At 47.8% G+C, this 17,110-nt stretch overlaps 1 protein-coding gene across 1 annotated transcript in view; it reads left to right on the top strand.

Moving 5' to 3' along the window:
* Positions 1-664: 664 nt before the first annotated feature.
* The window catches only part of LOC138453026 (tyrosine-protein kinase-like), a 370,904-nt gene continuing 354,458 nt past the window's right edge, over positions 665-17,110 (top strand). Inside the window, exon 1 of the mRNA XM_069605443.1 lies at positions 665-1,047. Coding sequence (XP_069461544.1) covers positions 752-1,047 — 296 coding nt within the window. The 5' untranslated portion in view covers positions 665-751. The remainder of the gene's footprint in view (positions 1,048-17,110) is intronic.

The raw sequence follows: 17,110 nt of genomic DNA, 5'->3' as shown, positions 1-17,110 counted from the left end.
ACGCAGTGGGATAATAATAACAACAGTTATTGCAGCGCTCAGAAACCTGTGGGTTTGTAGTGCTATATAGAAACGACTTATTAATAATATGTGTCATTTTATTGGTGTTTATGCTTAATAGAGCCTACGGCCTGTTATTGCCACAACATTGTGTCTCTGGGTATTGTTTTTGCTTTCTGTCAGGTGCACGGACGTTCCAATTGCCTGTACTTATCCTCAGCTGCTGCACCTGTACTTCTGACTATTGTTAGTGCTGCGACAAGCAGCATTTGCCACAAATATTCAAAACATGCTTACCTCACGTGCCCTCAGACACAGTCACGCATGGCAGATCTGACCCTCAGGAGTAGTCAGTCGTCCTGGTATTCGAATCCCCGCAAAAAATACTATGGAATAATACACACGTCTAAATATAGTCTGTGAAGTCTATAAAAAAAAAAACATTGAAATATGAATTGGAGTATTGCACTTTGGTCTGGGTAGCTGCCGCTTTGCCCAATGGATCAGTTCTAGGGCAGTACACTGGACCTCTCTCTCGCGAGGCACAGCAGGGCCTGATCAGAAGCAAAAGCAGCCCCCCCCCCCCCCCCGCCCCCGCCCGAGCTCTTCCCCGGGCCCTTGGCCTTGAGCTCGGCTGGCATCCGGGCGGACCTGCTGGGCAGGTTGCGGACTTCCTGGAGCACAGGGCAGGGTTAGGCTCCGAGAGAGGAGCAGCAGACTCGGCCCGGCAGGGCAGGGAGTATGAGGCAGCATGGGGCTGGCGGTGTGCAAGAGGCCCTGCTGCTGGGGCCGCTGTGGCCCCTGCTGCCACGGGGCCCCGGGCGAGGAGGGCAGCGGCAGCGGGACAGCAGGCACGCACCGTGCCAACCGCTTCAAATCCGTCTACAGCTACATGCCCCGCACCAGCCAGGACCTGTGCCTGCAGAAGGGGGAGGTCTTCGAGGTGCTGCACGACCACGGCCAGTGGCTCTTCGTGCAGCAGGGGGAGCGGACGGGCTACGTGCCCAGGGCCTTCGCCGCCAGTGAGGACAGCCTGGAGGCCAAGGAGTGAGTGAGCTTTCTTTTCTCTCTGTCTCCAAGGCGCTGTGATTGCCCTGCGGCCACGTGCACTTATTCATTCATTCGTTCATTCGTTCATTCAGCTCTAATCATTCACTCATTATCCAAGAACACACAGAGAGGCCAAAACACAACCTGAGCGGCCAAGTCCTCTGTTGCTGGCATATTTATAACACAACAATTGAAAGGACTTCTCTGTTCACACATATCTCCACATGTTCCCAGGACTCAATTCGAGGGTGGACAGAGTCCACCACTTTTTTCAGAGGGCACCTTGATATGCTAATTTCTGATGATACCACATTTAATTGGTGTGTTAATGAGTCCCCCCACTTGTTTTTTTGTAAGACTTGGCCCCTGGCCTCTCCACACAGCTCTCTCTCCCTTCAGAAAACAAAATCGCCCTGCCTGTGGGAGATTGCCCCGGAAGAGCGGGGGTGGGCCGCGTGTCTAGTTAAAGGGCGCAGAGAAGCTAATTTTACGTCAACAATTCATTCACCACGTTGCAAGCCCCAAGCGTCAGTTTCAAGAAGCTTGCGTGCCCACAGCTTATGCCACACCCAGGTTGTGAACGAGACATTCCTAAAAAGCTCAGCAGTGCAGACTGCGGAAGAAAGTACAGGTGGGGAGTCTCCAACATTGTAATTGCTCCCCCACATCTGTCCCATTACAATCTTGTCTCCAAGAACAGTTCAAACCAAAAAGAATTATTGTGAGGTGAACCCGGGGTATTGATCTTATCTATATATTATCTGCTATGTCCACTACACAACGGGTCGACATGTTTCAGCTCTCATTAACATAGTTACCGCATTCATCAGGACCAACAGCTACACACACTTGCGATCTATTCAATTCTGAAGCCCCATTAACTTAATGCAGAGGATCCTTTGAACTTTTTAGGAATATTGCAGGATGCCATACTTCAATTAGTGAACAGGTCACCTCTCATTGGCTTCTTATATCTAGAGAGGAGACATACAATACATATATAATTGCAAACTGATAGCCTGTAGACCCTTCCTCTCTACTGCCAACTGCATCACCCTTGCTAGAACCCTAATAATGTCTAAGATTGACTATTGTAACGCTCTTTATCTTGGAACCAGCCACAGAATCATTAATAAACTTCAAGTAACGCAAAACAACGCCATCAGAGCTGCTCTTAACATCTGAGGAAAGCTCACATATCTGATACCAGACGTAACCGGCACTGGCTACCTATTGACCAAAGAATAGCACTGAAAACACTCACCTTGACTCACAAGTGCCAAGCGAACCGTGCACCTGAATACCTCTCAACCCGCTTCTTGGCACACACCTCCACACAACCACTAAGATCTACCCAAACCCATTTGCTGCGCATACCCAGATTTAAACTGCAAAAAGCAGGTGGGGCCAGCTTCCCAGTCTCGGCGGCCAAGTTATGGAACACCCTCCCTACTGCAGTAAGAGCTGTGCCTTCCTTCTATTCCTTCAAGCACAAAGTCATAAACTGGCTCGCTGAATAGGACTTAGCTGCGACCCACATAAAATGGCCTATCACATTCACTAACAGTACATTTGTACCACTGTAAATACTTCTTGCGATTTGGCTACTGTATCTTTTGTGATTTGTATGCTTATTTATCTGGAAATTTGTAACTACATAACTGTCTTTAATTGCTTGTATGTAACCATGTTTGTCACCTTATGCGCCCAGTTGCCCACGTACCTGGATGCGCTTTACAAATAAATAAATATAAATATACATATATTCCTTGCTTAATATATATATATATATATATATATATATAATTATTTGTTTGATATGGTTTACAAATGATACACTTTTTACAAAACAGTTACAATTTGTTAAGAGATAGAAAACAAAAACATAAAATTCTGTCATACATTATTTCTTTTTTGTTATTAACAGAAAACCTACAATCCAATATACAGTTACATTTATACAAAATCTGTCATTAATGCTTAGAACTGTAAATCAGATTCCTCTTAAAACAGAGCGTTTGGTTAATAATAATAATAATTATTATCATTCATATACAGGTAATATACCTTGTCACCTACATAGGGGCGCAGCAAAACCTGCATTTCTGAGGGCAGTGGGCGGCTAACCCTTCAAATGGTGGGAGGGGCGCTAACTTCAGATACAGCGGGGGATGGGCAAACGCATTTGTGGGGCGGCATCCCACTTCTTTACGCATACGCATTCTAACGAGACTATTCAGGTGCCGCTTCAATGTTACAAGCCGTTAACTCTCTCCTTTAAGTCTGGAACCAGACACGTAAGGACTGCTGTGAGAATGAGCTGTGTCGCCCCGGCCCCACCCTTCCACTCACTCCCCTGGCATGCAAGTACTAACCCCACGCCACGATTTCAATTGCCGAAAAAAATGCATGCATACAAATGCAGATGCTTCTGATGAAATGCTTTACACGCCTTTGTTAACAGAAGCCCAGGCGCCATTTCACGTCTGACTCCTGCTCTGTCTGGCCATGGCTCTGTAGTTCAGGCAGATCGAGTCAACATAGCCCGGAGGCGACGGTGGGGCATGGGGGAGGGGGTTGGGGGGTGTGCTGGGCACTCAATGGTGTTGGGCCACTGCACCCCATTTCTGTGACAGGACCCACTGCCCACCCCCAACAGAAATGCATTCAGCGTTGTCTCTGGTAACAGGCACTCACATAGAGACCCCCTCCCCCCCCACCTGCCACTGTGCCCCAAGGAACCTCTTCTTCTCGCACAGATCTGCAGCCCCGCTCCCCCAACTCTAATTCGGACAATGCCCCATTGGCGCCTTTCCCCCTCCCTACTAGGGATGTAACGGTATAACGGTATACCGTTAAAGATACCGTGAACCACTTAATTGAACAATAATAACCGTCACATTGTTTATACCGTTCATACCGTTAAGTGTGCTTTTCAATCTGATTTGGAAAGGCTGCAGTAAGCAAGTGCTGCGCAGTCTTGGTCTTGCACTGTTGGATGTGCCGTCTGCCAAGTAGTTTCAGTTGGAGCAGTTTTTAATGCCATTCCATAAACCACACGTGCCTGACACAAAATCAATATGTTAGCAATAGAAAGAATAGATACAGTGCCAAGAAGGAATAGGGTTTACTTTGGGGTGGCGGCTTTGGGGTTTATATATTTATAATGGATAATGTTCTCTAAACATATGGCAGTGGGGGATTTCCCTGGTTCTATCATTGAATTTACATATAATAAGTCACACTGCGAAATTCACTCATCTCTGTGGGTATTCCCTGCTGCCATACCAAAGGGTAACATGTCAGTGATTACTGAACACCTTTTGGCCCGCAAGTAAACTAAAGGCTGTAACGTAAAGAGAGAGTGCGTGTGTGTGTGTGTGTGTGTGTGTGCGTTTTTGTGTGTGTATGTGCACAAGCGTATACTACCATCAGCCTCCATTGATCTGTGGCATGCAGGTTATCAAGATGGTAACATGTTCATCTTCACCAGTAGCCAGTGGGGAAGCAAAAAGCCTAAATGACCACTTAGGAAAAGCTATTCAGTTTGCTTTGCCAGTTGCAGCAGGCCTCCACCCCACCCCCTCCTCTCCACACGTGTGTTTGTGTTTGGTGGAAGCAAGGCATTTCAGTGGAAAGTATGTTGAAAAGCCCATTTCTGGCCCTGGGAGCCTGGTTTTGTTTGTGTTGATAAATCTGACAATTTATGACTTTTTAGAAAATATTTGTTAAGATCAGTTAACTTCACCTGCTATACCGCGATAACCATGATATACCGTCATTTGGCAAGAAGGTTATTGTACCGTCATAAAACGAATACCGTGACACCCCTACTCCCTACCCACCCTCAATGCCTCTGGGTGTCCCTCATACTGGGGCGCCTCATAGATTAATGCCGAGGCCTGCTCCACCTGCTGGCGGGCCCCTGTGCTCGGCTAGTAGACCAATAGATAGACATCGACCAGGATAGCTCCGCGAGTTAAGCACTGGCTGCGGAGATTTGTACATAATCTGTAATCACATCTCATCCCACTCCATCCCCGCTCCCAGACATTGAGTGATATAAATTAGGTGGGCAATCCATGCCCATTAACATTGCTGCAAAACGGCTATATGTATTTAAAAAAGCAAACCATGATCTTCATGTGCCCCAGATCCTGCGCTTTTTCATTAAGTTAGTGATACATACTGTAGCGCTTTGAAAAATGTGCCTCTGTATAGGCGCTATACAAATAAACATTACCATTGTAATAACTGTTCCTTCCTGGCAACTAGTTCCCGGAAGCTCGGTAGCGTGCAATACACATACAAGATAACACAAAACCATACCCTGAGCACCCTCAAAATGGGTAATACAAATAGGCCTGATTTTAAAAAAAGCGTTTAACAATGGGAAAAATCAATTAAAAAACGCTTTTGTAAATCAGGCCCAAAAACCTGCTGTTCAAAGCGCTTAGTTAGCAAGTGCTTTATCAAGTCGTTACTTTTACGACTGCCCTATAAATGGCCGCCATCACTCGTGTGGGGTCCGTGGTGTGTTTGAGGAAGAACTGTACCGTTGACACGCTCGCGTGTGTCAGAATATCCCCCTTTTCACACCCGTCCTCGTCGCCAATGTGATGGGCTTGCCCGTGCCTCGGGCCGTCCCGTACTAACACACACGCATTCACACAATTACTGAGTTGATTGCACGTACGTCTGTGCTTTCCAAGGTCCCGGCGGCAACTGCCGCACGGACCGCCTTTATTACAACGGCGCATGCGCGGGCCGTAACGAGGCTCGCGCATGCGTGTCTACAACTCAAGACGTCACACGCCCCCTCTATCAGGGATACAGTGGCCCCCATCACGCACAGCTCTGCTGCTAAATTCTTGCGTAGATCTGTTCACTCATGATAATAGCGCCTTGAAAACCCTGTTGCTTTGAGGGGTGGATATCTAAAAATGCCCGCGCTGCATCTCATGGTATTATTAACATGTGGAGCAGATGGGTCTGAAATCCAGAACCATGCACCCCTTTTTCCTGAAAGTTGGCCAGATGTTTGAAATGTGGGCCCTACGAATATTGGAGATAACACAGTTAAGAATGTTTACATTGGCGCAGAACCAGGGACTTCTGGGGCCAAATTACAGAAACTTTGCACCGGTGCAAGGGCAAAGTTGCACGGTATTAGCACTAGGGCAAAGTTTGCCCTATTTTGAAAAACACTAGGACATATTAGAAAACTATTGCACTATGACAAATGCACCTTGACATTGTATAAGCACCTGTGAAGAAATTGCCCTAGTGCAAGAAAGATACATTTTGGATGCGTTTTTTCACCAGGGCAAAGTTTGCCCTAGTGCAATAATGCAGTGAAAATCTACCTTTTTTTCCCCAAGAGCAATTTTTGCCCTATGCCTACACCATGCCAAATTGCACTTGTCAAGGTGCAACCGTTTCCCAATATGTCCCAGTGTTTTAAAAAATAGGGCAAACTTTTCTCGAGTGCTAATACCGTGCAACTTTGCACTTACACCGGTGCAAAGTTTCTGTAATCTGGCCCCTGGGCTGCAACGCTAAAAGCGATAGTTTGAATATGAATAGGGAACAAAGAGTAATGTATTGCTCTATGTTTATTATATTTTTCATATTATTTCTTTTATGTGTAAAGTTTTATGTTAAAACTAAATCACATTAAATAAATACAATCCATAGTCATAGACCCGTGAAAATGATAAATACTGCATGTTCGTTGTTAGTGGAAAATTGGGTAATGTGCTCGCTGCGGGGGTCTGTGTGTAATTTCCAATGCCCAGGCTCAAATCATGCAAAGGCTGACTCTGCCTTTCATCATAGATAAAATATGCACCACTGGGTACTGAGAACAGGCATTTAAATTCATCAGCATCGTCACTGATGCAGCCCCTCAAGGTCATGGTGTTCTTTGTTAGATATGTGGGAAGGTGGGTGGAAGCTTGCTGCCCCCTTCTGCTCCACCTCTTCCTGCATCCTCTGATTTTGATCGCACTCCAGGTCCCTCATTTATATTAGCACCCTTGGCGGGGGAGCCGGCCAATCAGGAGGCAAGGAATGCGGGCTGAAACTGACCATCTCAGGCGTTCCAAGCCACCTGATGGCCGGTTCACCCACCATCTTCACCCCACCCTCTGTTTTTGTTGCTTCCCCTCACCCCATTTACCTCTTTCAGGTGGCGGCACTGGCCACCACCGCAGCTACTGCCGCTCATTCACCTCAGCTCCGGGTGGCCGCCATGGAAAGGGAGGAGGGGCTCCGTATGGAGCCCTGCATTCCCGTTCCATGGTGGCCATCTTTGTGGCAACCCGTTCACAGAAATAAAATACTTTGTATTAGTCCCGTCCTAGCCCTTGGGACCGGTGCTAATGGCGTTAATGACCTCGCTTCACTCGGGCCTTTAACTCGGGCTGCCGGGCCATTATCACCCGCTCCAGCCCTTGGAACCCTTTACCACCACTCGTAATCTGGCGGTAAATCCGGGAGACCGAGTGACAGGAACGCTAATTGAGATCAGCGTTAATTCAGTTGAAGAAAATGCAGAATTGCTACCAAACTCACAATGAGACCAACATGCTTTAAAATGTAGCTTTTCCACAAATATCTTCACAGTAGGTACCGTGTACTACTCAATTTGTTGTGAATATTCGTAAATTGCAATTTCTGAATGTGAGATACTTTTCTTTCGTGTGTGGGACTGTTCGCTGTCCCGGAGTGGCCCTTCTTTGCACACTGCTGTGATATTCAGGAAGTGATGCCACACAGCTTCATTGAGTGCCGTGCAGATGTGGCACACATGACTCATCAATAATTCCCCCATTCTCAAATATTTTGCTCTTTTTCTGCCTGTTGCACCCACCACTTTCCCTCTCAGCATCGTACTGACCGGTGACTTTCTTTGAAAGCTTAGAGACCAGTGACCTGGATAACTTCAGGATCTCTTTCCTGTGTGATGGACGGGCCACCGGGCCTGGTGGTGTGTCCGCTGCCTGAGTAATGACACCAACTCATGGAAGGTGGTTTCACACACTGCTCCCATCACAAGCTGCTTCTTTCTTCTTCTTGCTGACAGATTTTATCCATCAGCTGTGATTACTTGATACCGAGGCTTGAACCTCATTACTCCATCCTCTCGGGTTGAGTGTGTAGTCATTGGTTGGGTTTCCCCATGGTCTGTGTGGACTTGTCACAGTACGGCTTGTTTCACAGGCTCTTCGCTGTGATGGGCCGGGGGTAGCGGTCAAAGGGGTCTGCACTGATGGCAGTGATTCTTCTGATCAGATGGTTCGGGTCCTGATCCAGCCCTTGGCAGAAGTTATTGCTCAGCTATGGTAGATGTTTGTCAAACATCTCAATGTACAGTTCTCTGTGAAGGTCAGCGATCCTTGTGAAGATTGGAGCTCCATTCAATATCCGCAGGGCCTTGGTCTGGACTATCTGAAGACTCCTCTAGTGTCGCTCATAGGAGGTCATCCATGCTCGGGAGGCATACATCGGGGTAGGTCTGATGATCACCTTGTAGACGTTGATCTTTGTCCCGAGGGGCATGAACTTGGTCTTCAGGAGTGGGTACATCGCTACCATTTTTCCTGTTGCCTTCTGCTGAGTATTCTCAATATGGCTTCCCCAGTTGAGGTTGCTGTGCAGCATCACACCGAGGTAGTGGCTGCTGCTCCCCCACTTGATGGTCTCCCCATTGAGGCTGATGCGTGTGTGCTCTTTGATCTTCTTTTTGGTGAACAGCGTGGCAGTTGTCTTGCTGGTGTTGAGTTCTATCTGCCAATCGCTGTACCATGTAGAGATGGCATCCAATGACGCTTGTGGGTTCTTCGCCACTTCCTTTTTGCTGTACGATCTGGAGATGACTGCAACATCGTCTGCAGACATTGCCAGGTCCCATCACAGGGCTTGTGCTTCCCCTCGTATTTCCCTACATTACTTACACCACATCATGACGTTAATCGTCATGACACACTATCTCGCAACATAACATCCACCACCTCAATTTTCTACTGATCCCTAGAGCTCCCCCAGCAGAACATTCAATATTAGAATAATTGAGCTAAAAACATTTGATTGGATTTTGTGACCTTTTTCAGTCAAATTTAATGAAATATCTATATAAATGGGGGCAGGTAAGGGTATAGAATAGGTTGAGGGTAAGTGGAAAGGGTTGTGGGAGGGGGGTCTCCCGCCGGTATTTTAGACTAAAAAAAGGACAAATACATTAAATAAAATGTGATTAGGTCAAATGTTTTAGGTCAAATAGACCCAAACCGAAAATTCATGGCCAAGAGCAGCTACATCCGAGACACACACAGAAACAAAGGAAGTCAAAAGAAAAATTAACAGGGGCCCAGGAGAGAGGCATGGGCAAAATGAAAAGAGACATTAAGGGGGCAGAAGATAGCCAAAGCAGGCCACAAAAAGAAAAGTGTGGTGCAACTTGGTCACGTTTGTGCTTGCCGCAACAAGTCTAGCTAGGACAATGTAATGGTTCTGGGAAGAGTCCAGTGCCTCACCTTGGCTGCTCAGGGCCAGGGATGCCGGCTTGGGCCATAACACAAGTTTGTATTGTAGGGCTTGCAACACCATGGTCAACAGTGCTGCTTTTTTAAGACACTAGACATCAGGCCCGGAAAAGTGAGTTGGAGCACATTAAAGAGGTGGAGTCCCGATTCAGCTCAGGGTCCCATTGTGACTTTGCAGTGCTATAAATAGTCACAGCATTGATCAAACATCCCTGGGATCCCTTTATCTAAAGATCTATCAAGAACTTCCTGGAAGGGTTCACTTGAAACAGATATTGCTTTCAGGTTGGGGGAAAGATAGCCAGCGCAGACCCGCCCTTTATCTTTACAAGATAGTGCAAAACGCTGTGTCAGGTCTTGCTACCTGGCGAGGGCACTTTCTCCTGGGTTTGAATTATTGATGTATATACTCAATCACCTAGCTATGCCCACTCTTCATAAAAACATGCCTTGCAAGGCTTTCTGAGCTGGCTCGACCATGCCTGAATCACTTTCAGGCACTACGGGACCTGCAGTTCTGCCTTTGGCGCTCAAAGTAGTTTGGTCCGCTTACTTGCTCTCTGAGCCTTCTAGACGCCACATAGACCCATTGGGCCTCATTACTCATACCTCCAAACTCGCAACCGGGTCCGGCACTCACGAATGGGCAATTACCGGGGTATCCCGGTAATTGCCCTTTCGCGGGTGCCGGATCCGGTCCATCCCCATTTCCATTGAGCTCTATAGGGCTCAATGGGAATGGGGACGTCGGATGGACCGGCACCGTTTACAACAGTGCCGGTGCATCCAACTTGCTGTGCTCGCGGGTGCCGCTCTGACAGGCCCCCGCAAGCACAGATGGTAGTATGGTGGTACGGTAGCAACGGTGCCGGTAGCGCTACTGGCACCGTGGTTACCTTACTGCCATACTTATAATGAGGCCCATTGACACAGATTGCCTCGAACCGAGCACCTGCTTGACTCTGTGGAAGCAACTGAATCGCCACACCTGGGCCGCTGACTCAATCTAATGGAAGCATCGTCTCGACTCAAGTTGATCCCCGACTCCACCTGCTGAAAGTGATCAACTCGCCCAACTTGAATGCTGTCTTAACCCAGTAGAAGCACTGCCTCCCCCCGATCTCACTGCTAACTCGACCCAACTGGAATATATCGACTCAACCCCTCTTGAACACGGACTCTATCCTCTGGGAGCCCTTGCCTCGAAGTATCTCGATGCCGACTCACCTTTGAGGAATCATGACTCGACCATCTCAACACCAGCTTAACTGCAGTCGAGTGCCAAGAAGCCTGGCCCGATGCTTTTGAGCCCAAGAGACAAGAAACTAAAGGTACTTGAAAAGGTGCTGGTCAATTTTAAAGGACCCCAGGGTTCTTTTCACCCCCACTCTCTACCTTTTAACAGACATATTCAATATTAGTGACACTTGCTCTTGAAATCTTTTGCCTGAGCACCCCTATCTACAAACCCAGAGTTCCCCTTTATTTTAAAGTCTGCTTTGTTTGTATTTCCTATATATAAGTAACCCAGTTGTGTTTTTATTAAAGATTCTATTTTTCTAGAACCTTGATCAGACATTGTTTTATTTTGACACTGAACTATGCTTGTTTGCAGTGCTTTAAGTGGGAGGCAAAATCGAGGGGGGCTCTAGTTAGGGGCCATGGCCTAAGTATGGTTAGGCCATGCCCCCTAACTCCAGCACCCCTCACCTAAGGGGAGGGGCTTGTAAGAGCGGGAGAGCTAGTGTGCGCTGGCATTATTACCTTTGGTGCGCCCAGCCCATCCTTTTTTGTTCAAATCATGGGCTCTGTGCCCTGCTGGGTCGGAACCTTTCATTAAGACACAAAAGGGGAGACCAAGAGCAAGGTATGACACCAGTGCACCCCAGCTCTCCTTCTGTGTCTTAATGAGGCGCTAAGCCCCAGCCGGCAGCACTTTCATTCAAGGAGTCAGTGGTGAAAGGGCTGCCTGCTGGGTGTTGGCTCTTTACCCAGAAACAGAAAGAGGACTGCATTGCCCAATCTCTCCCTTTGTTTCTCAGTAAAAGGCCAACGCGAAGCAGGCAGCCTGTTTAGCCGAAGAGGCCTCCTCTTCTTTTTCCTAATCCAAAGTGCTGATACCTGCAGCCAGCCCTTTAACCATGCAGCGCTTCAGCTTAACGGGCTGCGTGAGGATTCGGCGTAGCTGCGGCTAGTTGGGTGTGAGCCCTAGCAGGGGCCTATCTTGGCAGTCCTTTTTGAAGGCTGCCGGGGATCTGCCACAGCTAGCCTTGGCCCACCTAAAGCCTTGGCTGTTTGTTTTACTTCTGTCCCAGCTCACACCCCTCCTGAATAGTGTTGGCTGTCCTTGCCCTGCTCTTCCAAAAGATACAAACGATATGCCTGTTTTACCTTTATGATTGGGACCACATCTGGTTTAATAGTAGTGTAGGCGCTTGGTCCACTACTCAGCAGGCTCATCAGTGCCTGCACACTGTTTAATGTGGCCTGCGTTACCTCACTACGCAATGGGGGAAGGGCTCTGCACATCAACTCTGTATTTTGATCCTACAATGATTTCTTATGTCATTTCTAGACGAACATAGTTTAATGGTTTCCGGTGTCATAGGAATCCGACCCTTTGGACATGCTTTCATTTGATAACCAATATGGCCGACAGGATGTTTTTGGTACTAGGCAATGGTTTATAAATGTGTTATAAGGCCAGTCCTATTTCTGTTTCCATTGTGGTTTTCTATGATTGGATAATGATTGGCTGGACACGTGTTTATGATTAGGCCTCACGTAGTCACAGGTCTTTGTAAACAAACGTATTTCATGTCATGGTGCTTATGTAGCACTCTTATTGCGAAATCTGCAACGTGCTTTGGAAAGAGGTTCAGGATTGGGGGGGGCGAGGGTGCAATAGTGAAACTTGCAGGATGGGGTGCAAATGCAAGATGCAAAGCAATCCCAGTAATACTTTGCAAAGTCGCATTGTGCATAGCTCTCAACCTTTCATGGCCCCTGGGCGGGTGAAAACACCAGATTTTGTATTTAGTGCGTGAAAGCCCATTGAATCCTATGGGCGTGTAGGGAGCTTGGTGGGTGAGGGAGCTGCCTAAGTGGCAGTTGACACCCGCCAAAAGCGGGTGAGTTGAGAGGTATGCATTATAAAACCAGTTTAGCAACTGAGCCGGAACAAGATACAGCGGATCTCCAACAAAGTGTCTTTCCAGAGTTCCATCCACCCTGAGGCCCAAAACCTCGGGGCCGGGATGGCATCAGGGCCGTTCAGCTGTTCCAGTTGAAAAAGGTCTCTGGCCTCTAGAGGGTCCCCAGCAACCGCCCCTGGCCTCTGGGGTGTCTGGAGCAAATGCCTTTGGCCTCTGTGGGGTCCGCAGCAACCGCCCCTGGCCTCTGGGGTGTCCGCAGCAACTGTCCCAATGTTGGCAGTCATCAGTCTTATGGCATGGCAATCTACGCCTTTCATTTGGGAGCTTAGATGTGCACTTTGCATCGCACACATTACAAGTTGCATTTGTTGAAGCCCTTCAGGGCGTCGCCTCAACCCTCTGTGGTACCTTCTTTCTCTACATGAACCCTATGATGTTTAGCGTTTCAGCTCCCTGCTTCTGACTGTCTCGTGATAATCGACAGGCATGAACCCCCCCCTTGTCTCCCTTATAATGCTTGCACCCCATGGGTGGCTCAGACTTTTTTCTCCTCTCTAAGCAATGGGGACCCCAAGCTTGTGTACCAATTGCCCCCCAGCGCCTCTTCAGCTGCCCTGTCCCCAGGTCTCGGCTAGCCCAGCAGTCATTCCTGCCTGGCCCTCTCTTCCCTGACCATCTGGCACCCCAGGACACTCCTTACGGTGCCAACATCATCAGGGAGACCCCATTGGGCTTAATTCATTTGAAAGATCTTTGCCCTGATAATATGGCCGCCGGAGTCGCTGCGACCAACACTGAGGCCTGCCTGCAGTCCCTCCATGGATCCACCTCTGGGGTCCACCGATTGGCTGCACTTTTCTCTTAACTTCCTCCGATATGGAGCGGCCGGCGAAGCCGCCGCGTTGAAGGCCTTCATTTAAGGCCCCATTGTCCATTCCTGTCTGTCCCTGTGCGGGGCTGGCTACCATGGCTGCCGCACTTCGTTGCCCACTTCAGCTGCTTGTCTAGCCCCTGCTCAGGGTCAAGAGGTACTAGCCTTTCCGTTTTCCTCCTGCCCCTCTGCTCTGCCTCACTATTGCGGCTTCTTGGGTACGGAATACCGACAAAACCCTGGCATGTTCATTGTTTCTGCCTGCAACATCTGTTGGTCCTACCCGGCGGCCTTGCGCTGCATGCAGTTCTGGTGTATTCCATGCAACATGTACCTACTCCTAGCTGTGCTGTCCGCATCTTACCCACCTTGTTTCACTTTGCCTTTTCGATCAGTGATCATCCGACTTCCACTCCTTCGAGTGCTGACTTAACAACGTAGCCCCCTTGCCGCACCAACATTTAGATTAACGTTCTCACTCGGCTGGTCTGGGCACCCTCTTAATTCATCGCTCTGCGCCTATGTCTCCTGCTTAGCAGCCCCACGCACTTTGAGGTGTCCTTCACTCTGTGCACTCATGTTGTGACCCCTGCCTACCTTCTGTACGCGCTACGCTCCGTAATGTTGTATTTTTCCCACTGAGTCCATTGCTATGTGGCCCCTCCTCCGTGAGGCGAGGCGGTCCGATGTTTCGCTTCTACCCACTTGTATCTGTACACCTGCTGGAACCGATTACACTGTGTGGGGATGGGCTGTGTCCCAAGACAGCCTGTTATTAACTTGTTTTGCACTTAATGTACCTTTCTCCTTCTTTCCTTCCTGCACTTCCCTTCTTCCCCTTCTCCCCTTTTCATGGTTCAGCACTTACACAATCCGAATCGCCTCATGGCCAAGTAGGAATGTTTTTATGGTTCTCTGTCATTTCATCGCCAGCAATTTTTACGACTGCCTTTTTTACGAGTACACTATTATGAAAAAAGTCATCGCAATTTCTATTTTTTATTTGGGGGGGTTTCCACCCAAACCCCACTGCCACACCTATTTTTAACTAATCCCGACCCCAACCCCTTATCTGCCCTTTGTCACCCCCCAAAAAATGTCGATGACTTTTTGCGTAATAGTGTACTTGTAAAAAAAAGGCAGTCGTAAAAATGACTGTCGATGAAACAACGGTATACCGTTTTTGTTTGTTTTCATTCAATCCTCGCCTTGCTGCACTTCCCCTCCTTCCCCTCTCCCTGTCACATTCCAAATTACTGTGGGTAATAATAAACAGCGCTCAGATGCCTGAGGGTTCGTAGCGCTATATAAATGCTAAATTATTATTATTATCAAGACCTCATAAGAACGTTTTTGTTTTTGTTTTACTTTTTCATACTCACCCCTGTCCTCCCCTTATCTTGATGTGCCTTGAAACACAATTCTTGCTGCATAGTGCGCATTACAAATACATAAATACATTCTTATGTTCTCAAAATGCTCTTTGCTTTTATGAAAAGTACCAGGATTGGATTCCTCGAAGAGATAGGGTGCTGCTTGGGCTGGAGCTCTGCTCTCCAGCTCCACTTCCATAACTCGCCTCCCTTCCCCACCCAACCCCCACCTCGAAGAGATGCAGGGGTAGGGGACGCCAGAGTAATGCTTTTGCCCCAAATCCAAACCATTTTGGTAGCTTCTTGGTGGCTAGTTCTGGAAGAGATGGGAGACGGGAGGGAGCGTAAGTGGGAGGAGAGGACCGCGCAGGTGTGATGAGTGCAGACCAGTGTTAGGCAGAATCCTGTGCAGTTCCCTTAGGGAGCACTACAGAAGATTAAGACTACAGGTATATGCAATAAATCCCCTTTGGTATCAGTCTGTACCACAAGGATTTAGTTGGTAGCTGTGGCTGAGCAGTCAGACTTATCTCAAGAGGGAGATGAGCAGTATTCATGGTTTACACAATAGGCCCACTATACCATGGAACAAGGAAACACTGACCAAAGCTTGGTAACAAAATAAAATATATATATATTTATTTTACATACTCTGATGTTCACACAGAAATCACTATCATTAGAGTAAGTTAAAACAGTAAAGAAAAGTATACACAACTCCCTATTTAAATTGTAGACAATTTTGAGCAAGAGTGAAAACTGAGCAAAACGGCACAGTGTTAAACTAAGCAGCAATGGCACTCTAACAATTTCTTTAGAGGGAGGGAAAGAAAAAGTTATACAGATTTAACCTCTTAAACACACCAGCAACACTTCCCAATTGGATTGTGTACAAGTTAAGCAAGGCAGCACTTTAGCATCAACAATACTTTGGTGAAAACCGAGCAAAATGGCACTTCAGCAATATGTAAAGGGGAAGGAAAGGTGGTTATAAGAGTTTTAGGTGCACCAACACATTTCTTGAAGAGAAACAATCTAGAGAAGGCAGTTTTAACAGATTTAGCCAGAGTCAAGAGGCTTGTGCCAGAGTCAGTGGTACAAGGCAAAGTTCCTAGGTTCAAAATGGTCTAGTAGCTGCAGTCAAGTCTTTATTAAACGATTGAAAAGGTGGTTGCAGGACGTAGAAAGATAATGTTAGACGAAAAGCCAGCCAGCCCAGAAGGTAAGTAAAGGATTTAAAACACCTTTAGCAGTACCCAACGAAACGTGGGCCTGGCGGAACAATGTACCTTAAAAGTGGAAGAGGCTCCTGCGGTGGCGGTAGTTCCTGCAGTTCCTGCAGTTCAGGAGATCCAGCAGAGCAAGAGAGACTCTCGTCGTGGAGGAAGGTTCGAGTTACTGCACTGCCCAGCGATGGAACCAGCCACGGTGCTGCCAAAAGAGAATAAAAGGTACGCTCCTTTAAATTGCGGTCGTGGTGGACGGGTGCCTGGCTATCCGGTCTCCTAGTGCTTGGCACTGGCGATTCGACCAAGGCAGGTCCTGGAAGGCGATTGGCGAACTGGTTGGCCCCACCAGCTCAAGGGAAGAAGACTCTTGCAGGTGAAGATCTTCTCGAGTCGTTGGAGAAAAGTGGTGAGGATCTGCAGCAGGGGTTCACCGGTGCTTCAGTCGTTGCAGATGTCTTTGGCTTCTCTCCTCTTCGACTTCTTAGCATAGTGGCAAAGTCTTGTCCTCTAGTCCTCAGGACCCTGCTTTTATGCAGCAAGACCCCCATTCATACAGCCTAGCTGTCACTCACACAGTAGGTTGGCTATCCTGGCGGGATAGCCCCCCAGCCTATCAGGGCGGAGTGCAACTTGGGTTGCCTAGGTAACCCTGTCCAGGGTGCCTATTCCCCCTCCCATACTTCCTGTCTAACCCAGATTCAGTGGTGCCGAAAGGAGGGCTTCTGTACAGGACAAACAAAGGATCCCCGACCCGGGTTAGTATTTCAGAGAAAGACACGAGAAAGAAATATTATTAAAGTTCTGGCAATAAAAACCTACCGGAGTAAAGTTAATATTAAAATAAACCGGCGGTATGTTAGAGGCTGTCAGTAAAAGTGGTAGCCTC

Source organism: Ambystoma mexicanum, chromosome 4p, assembly GCF_040938575.1.
Source record: "Ambystoma mexicanum isolate Mex_15411 chromosome 4p, UKY_AmexF1_1, whole genome shotgun sequence".
In the NCBI taxonomy this organism is placed as follows: Eukaryota; Metazoa; Chordata; class Amphibia; order Caudata; family Ambystomatidae; genus Ambystoma; species Ambystoma mexicanum.
The sequence above is the reverse complement of the archived record's forward strand: the minus strand, read 5'-3'. Positions and strand labels throughout refer to the sequence as shown.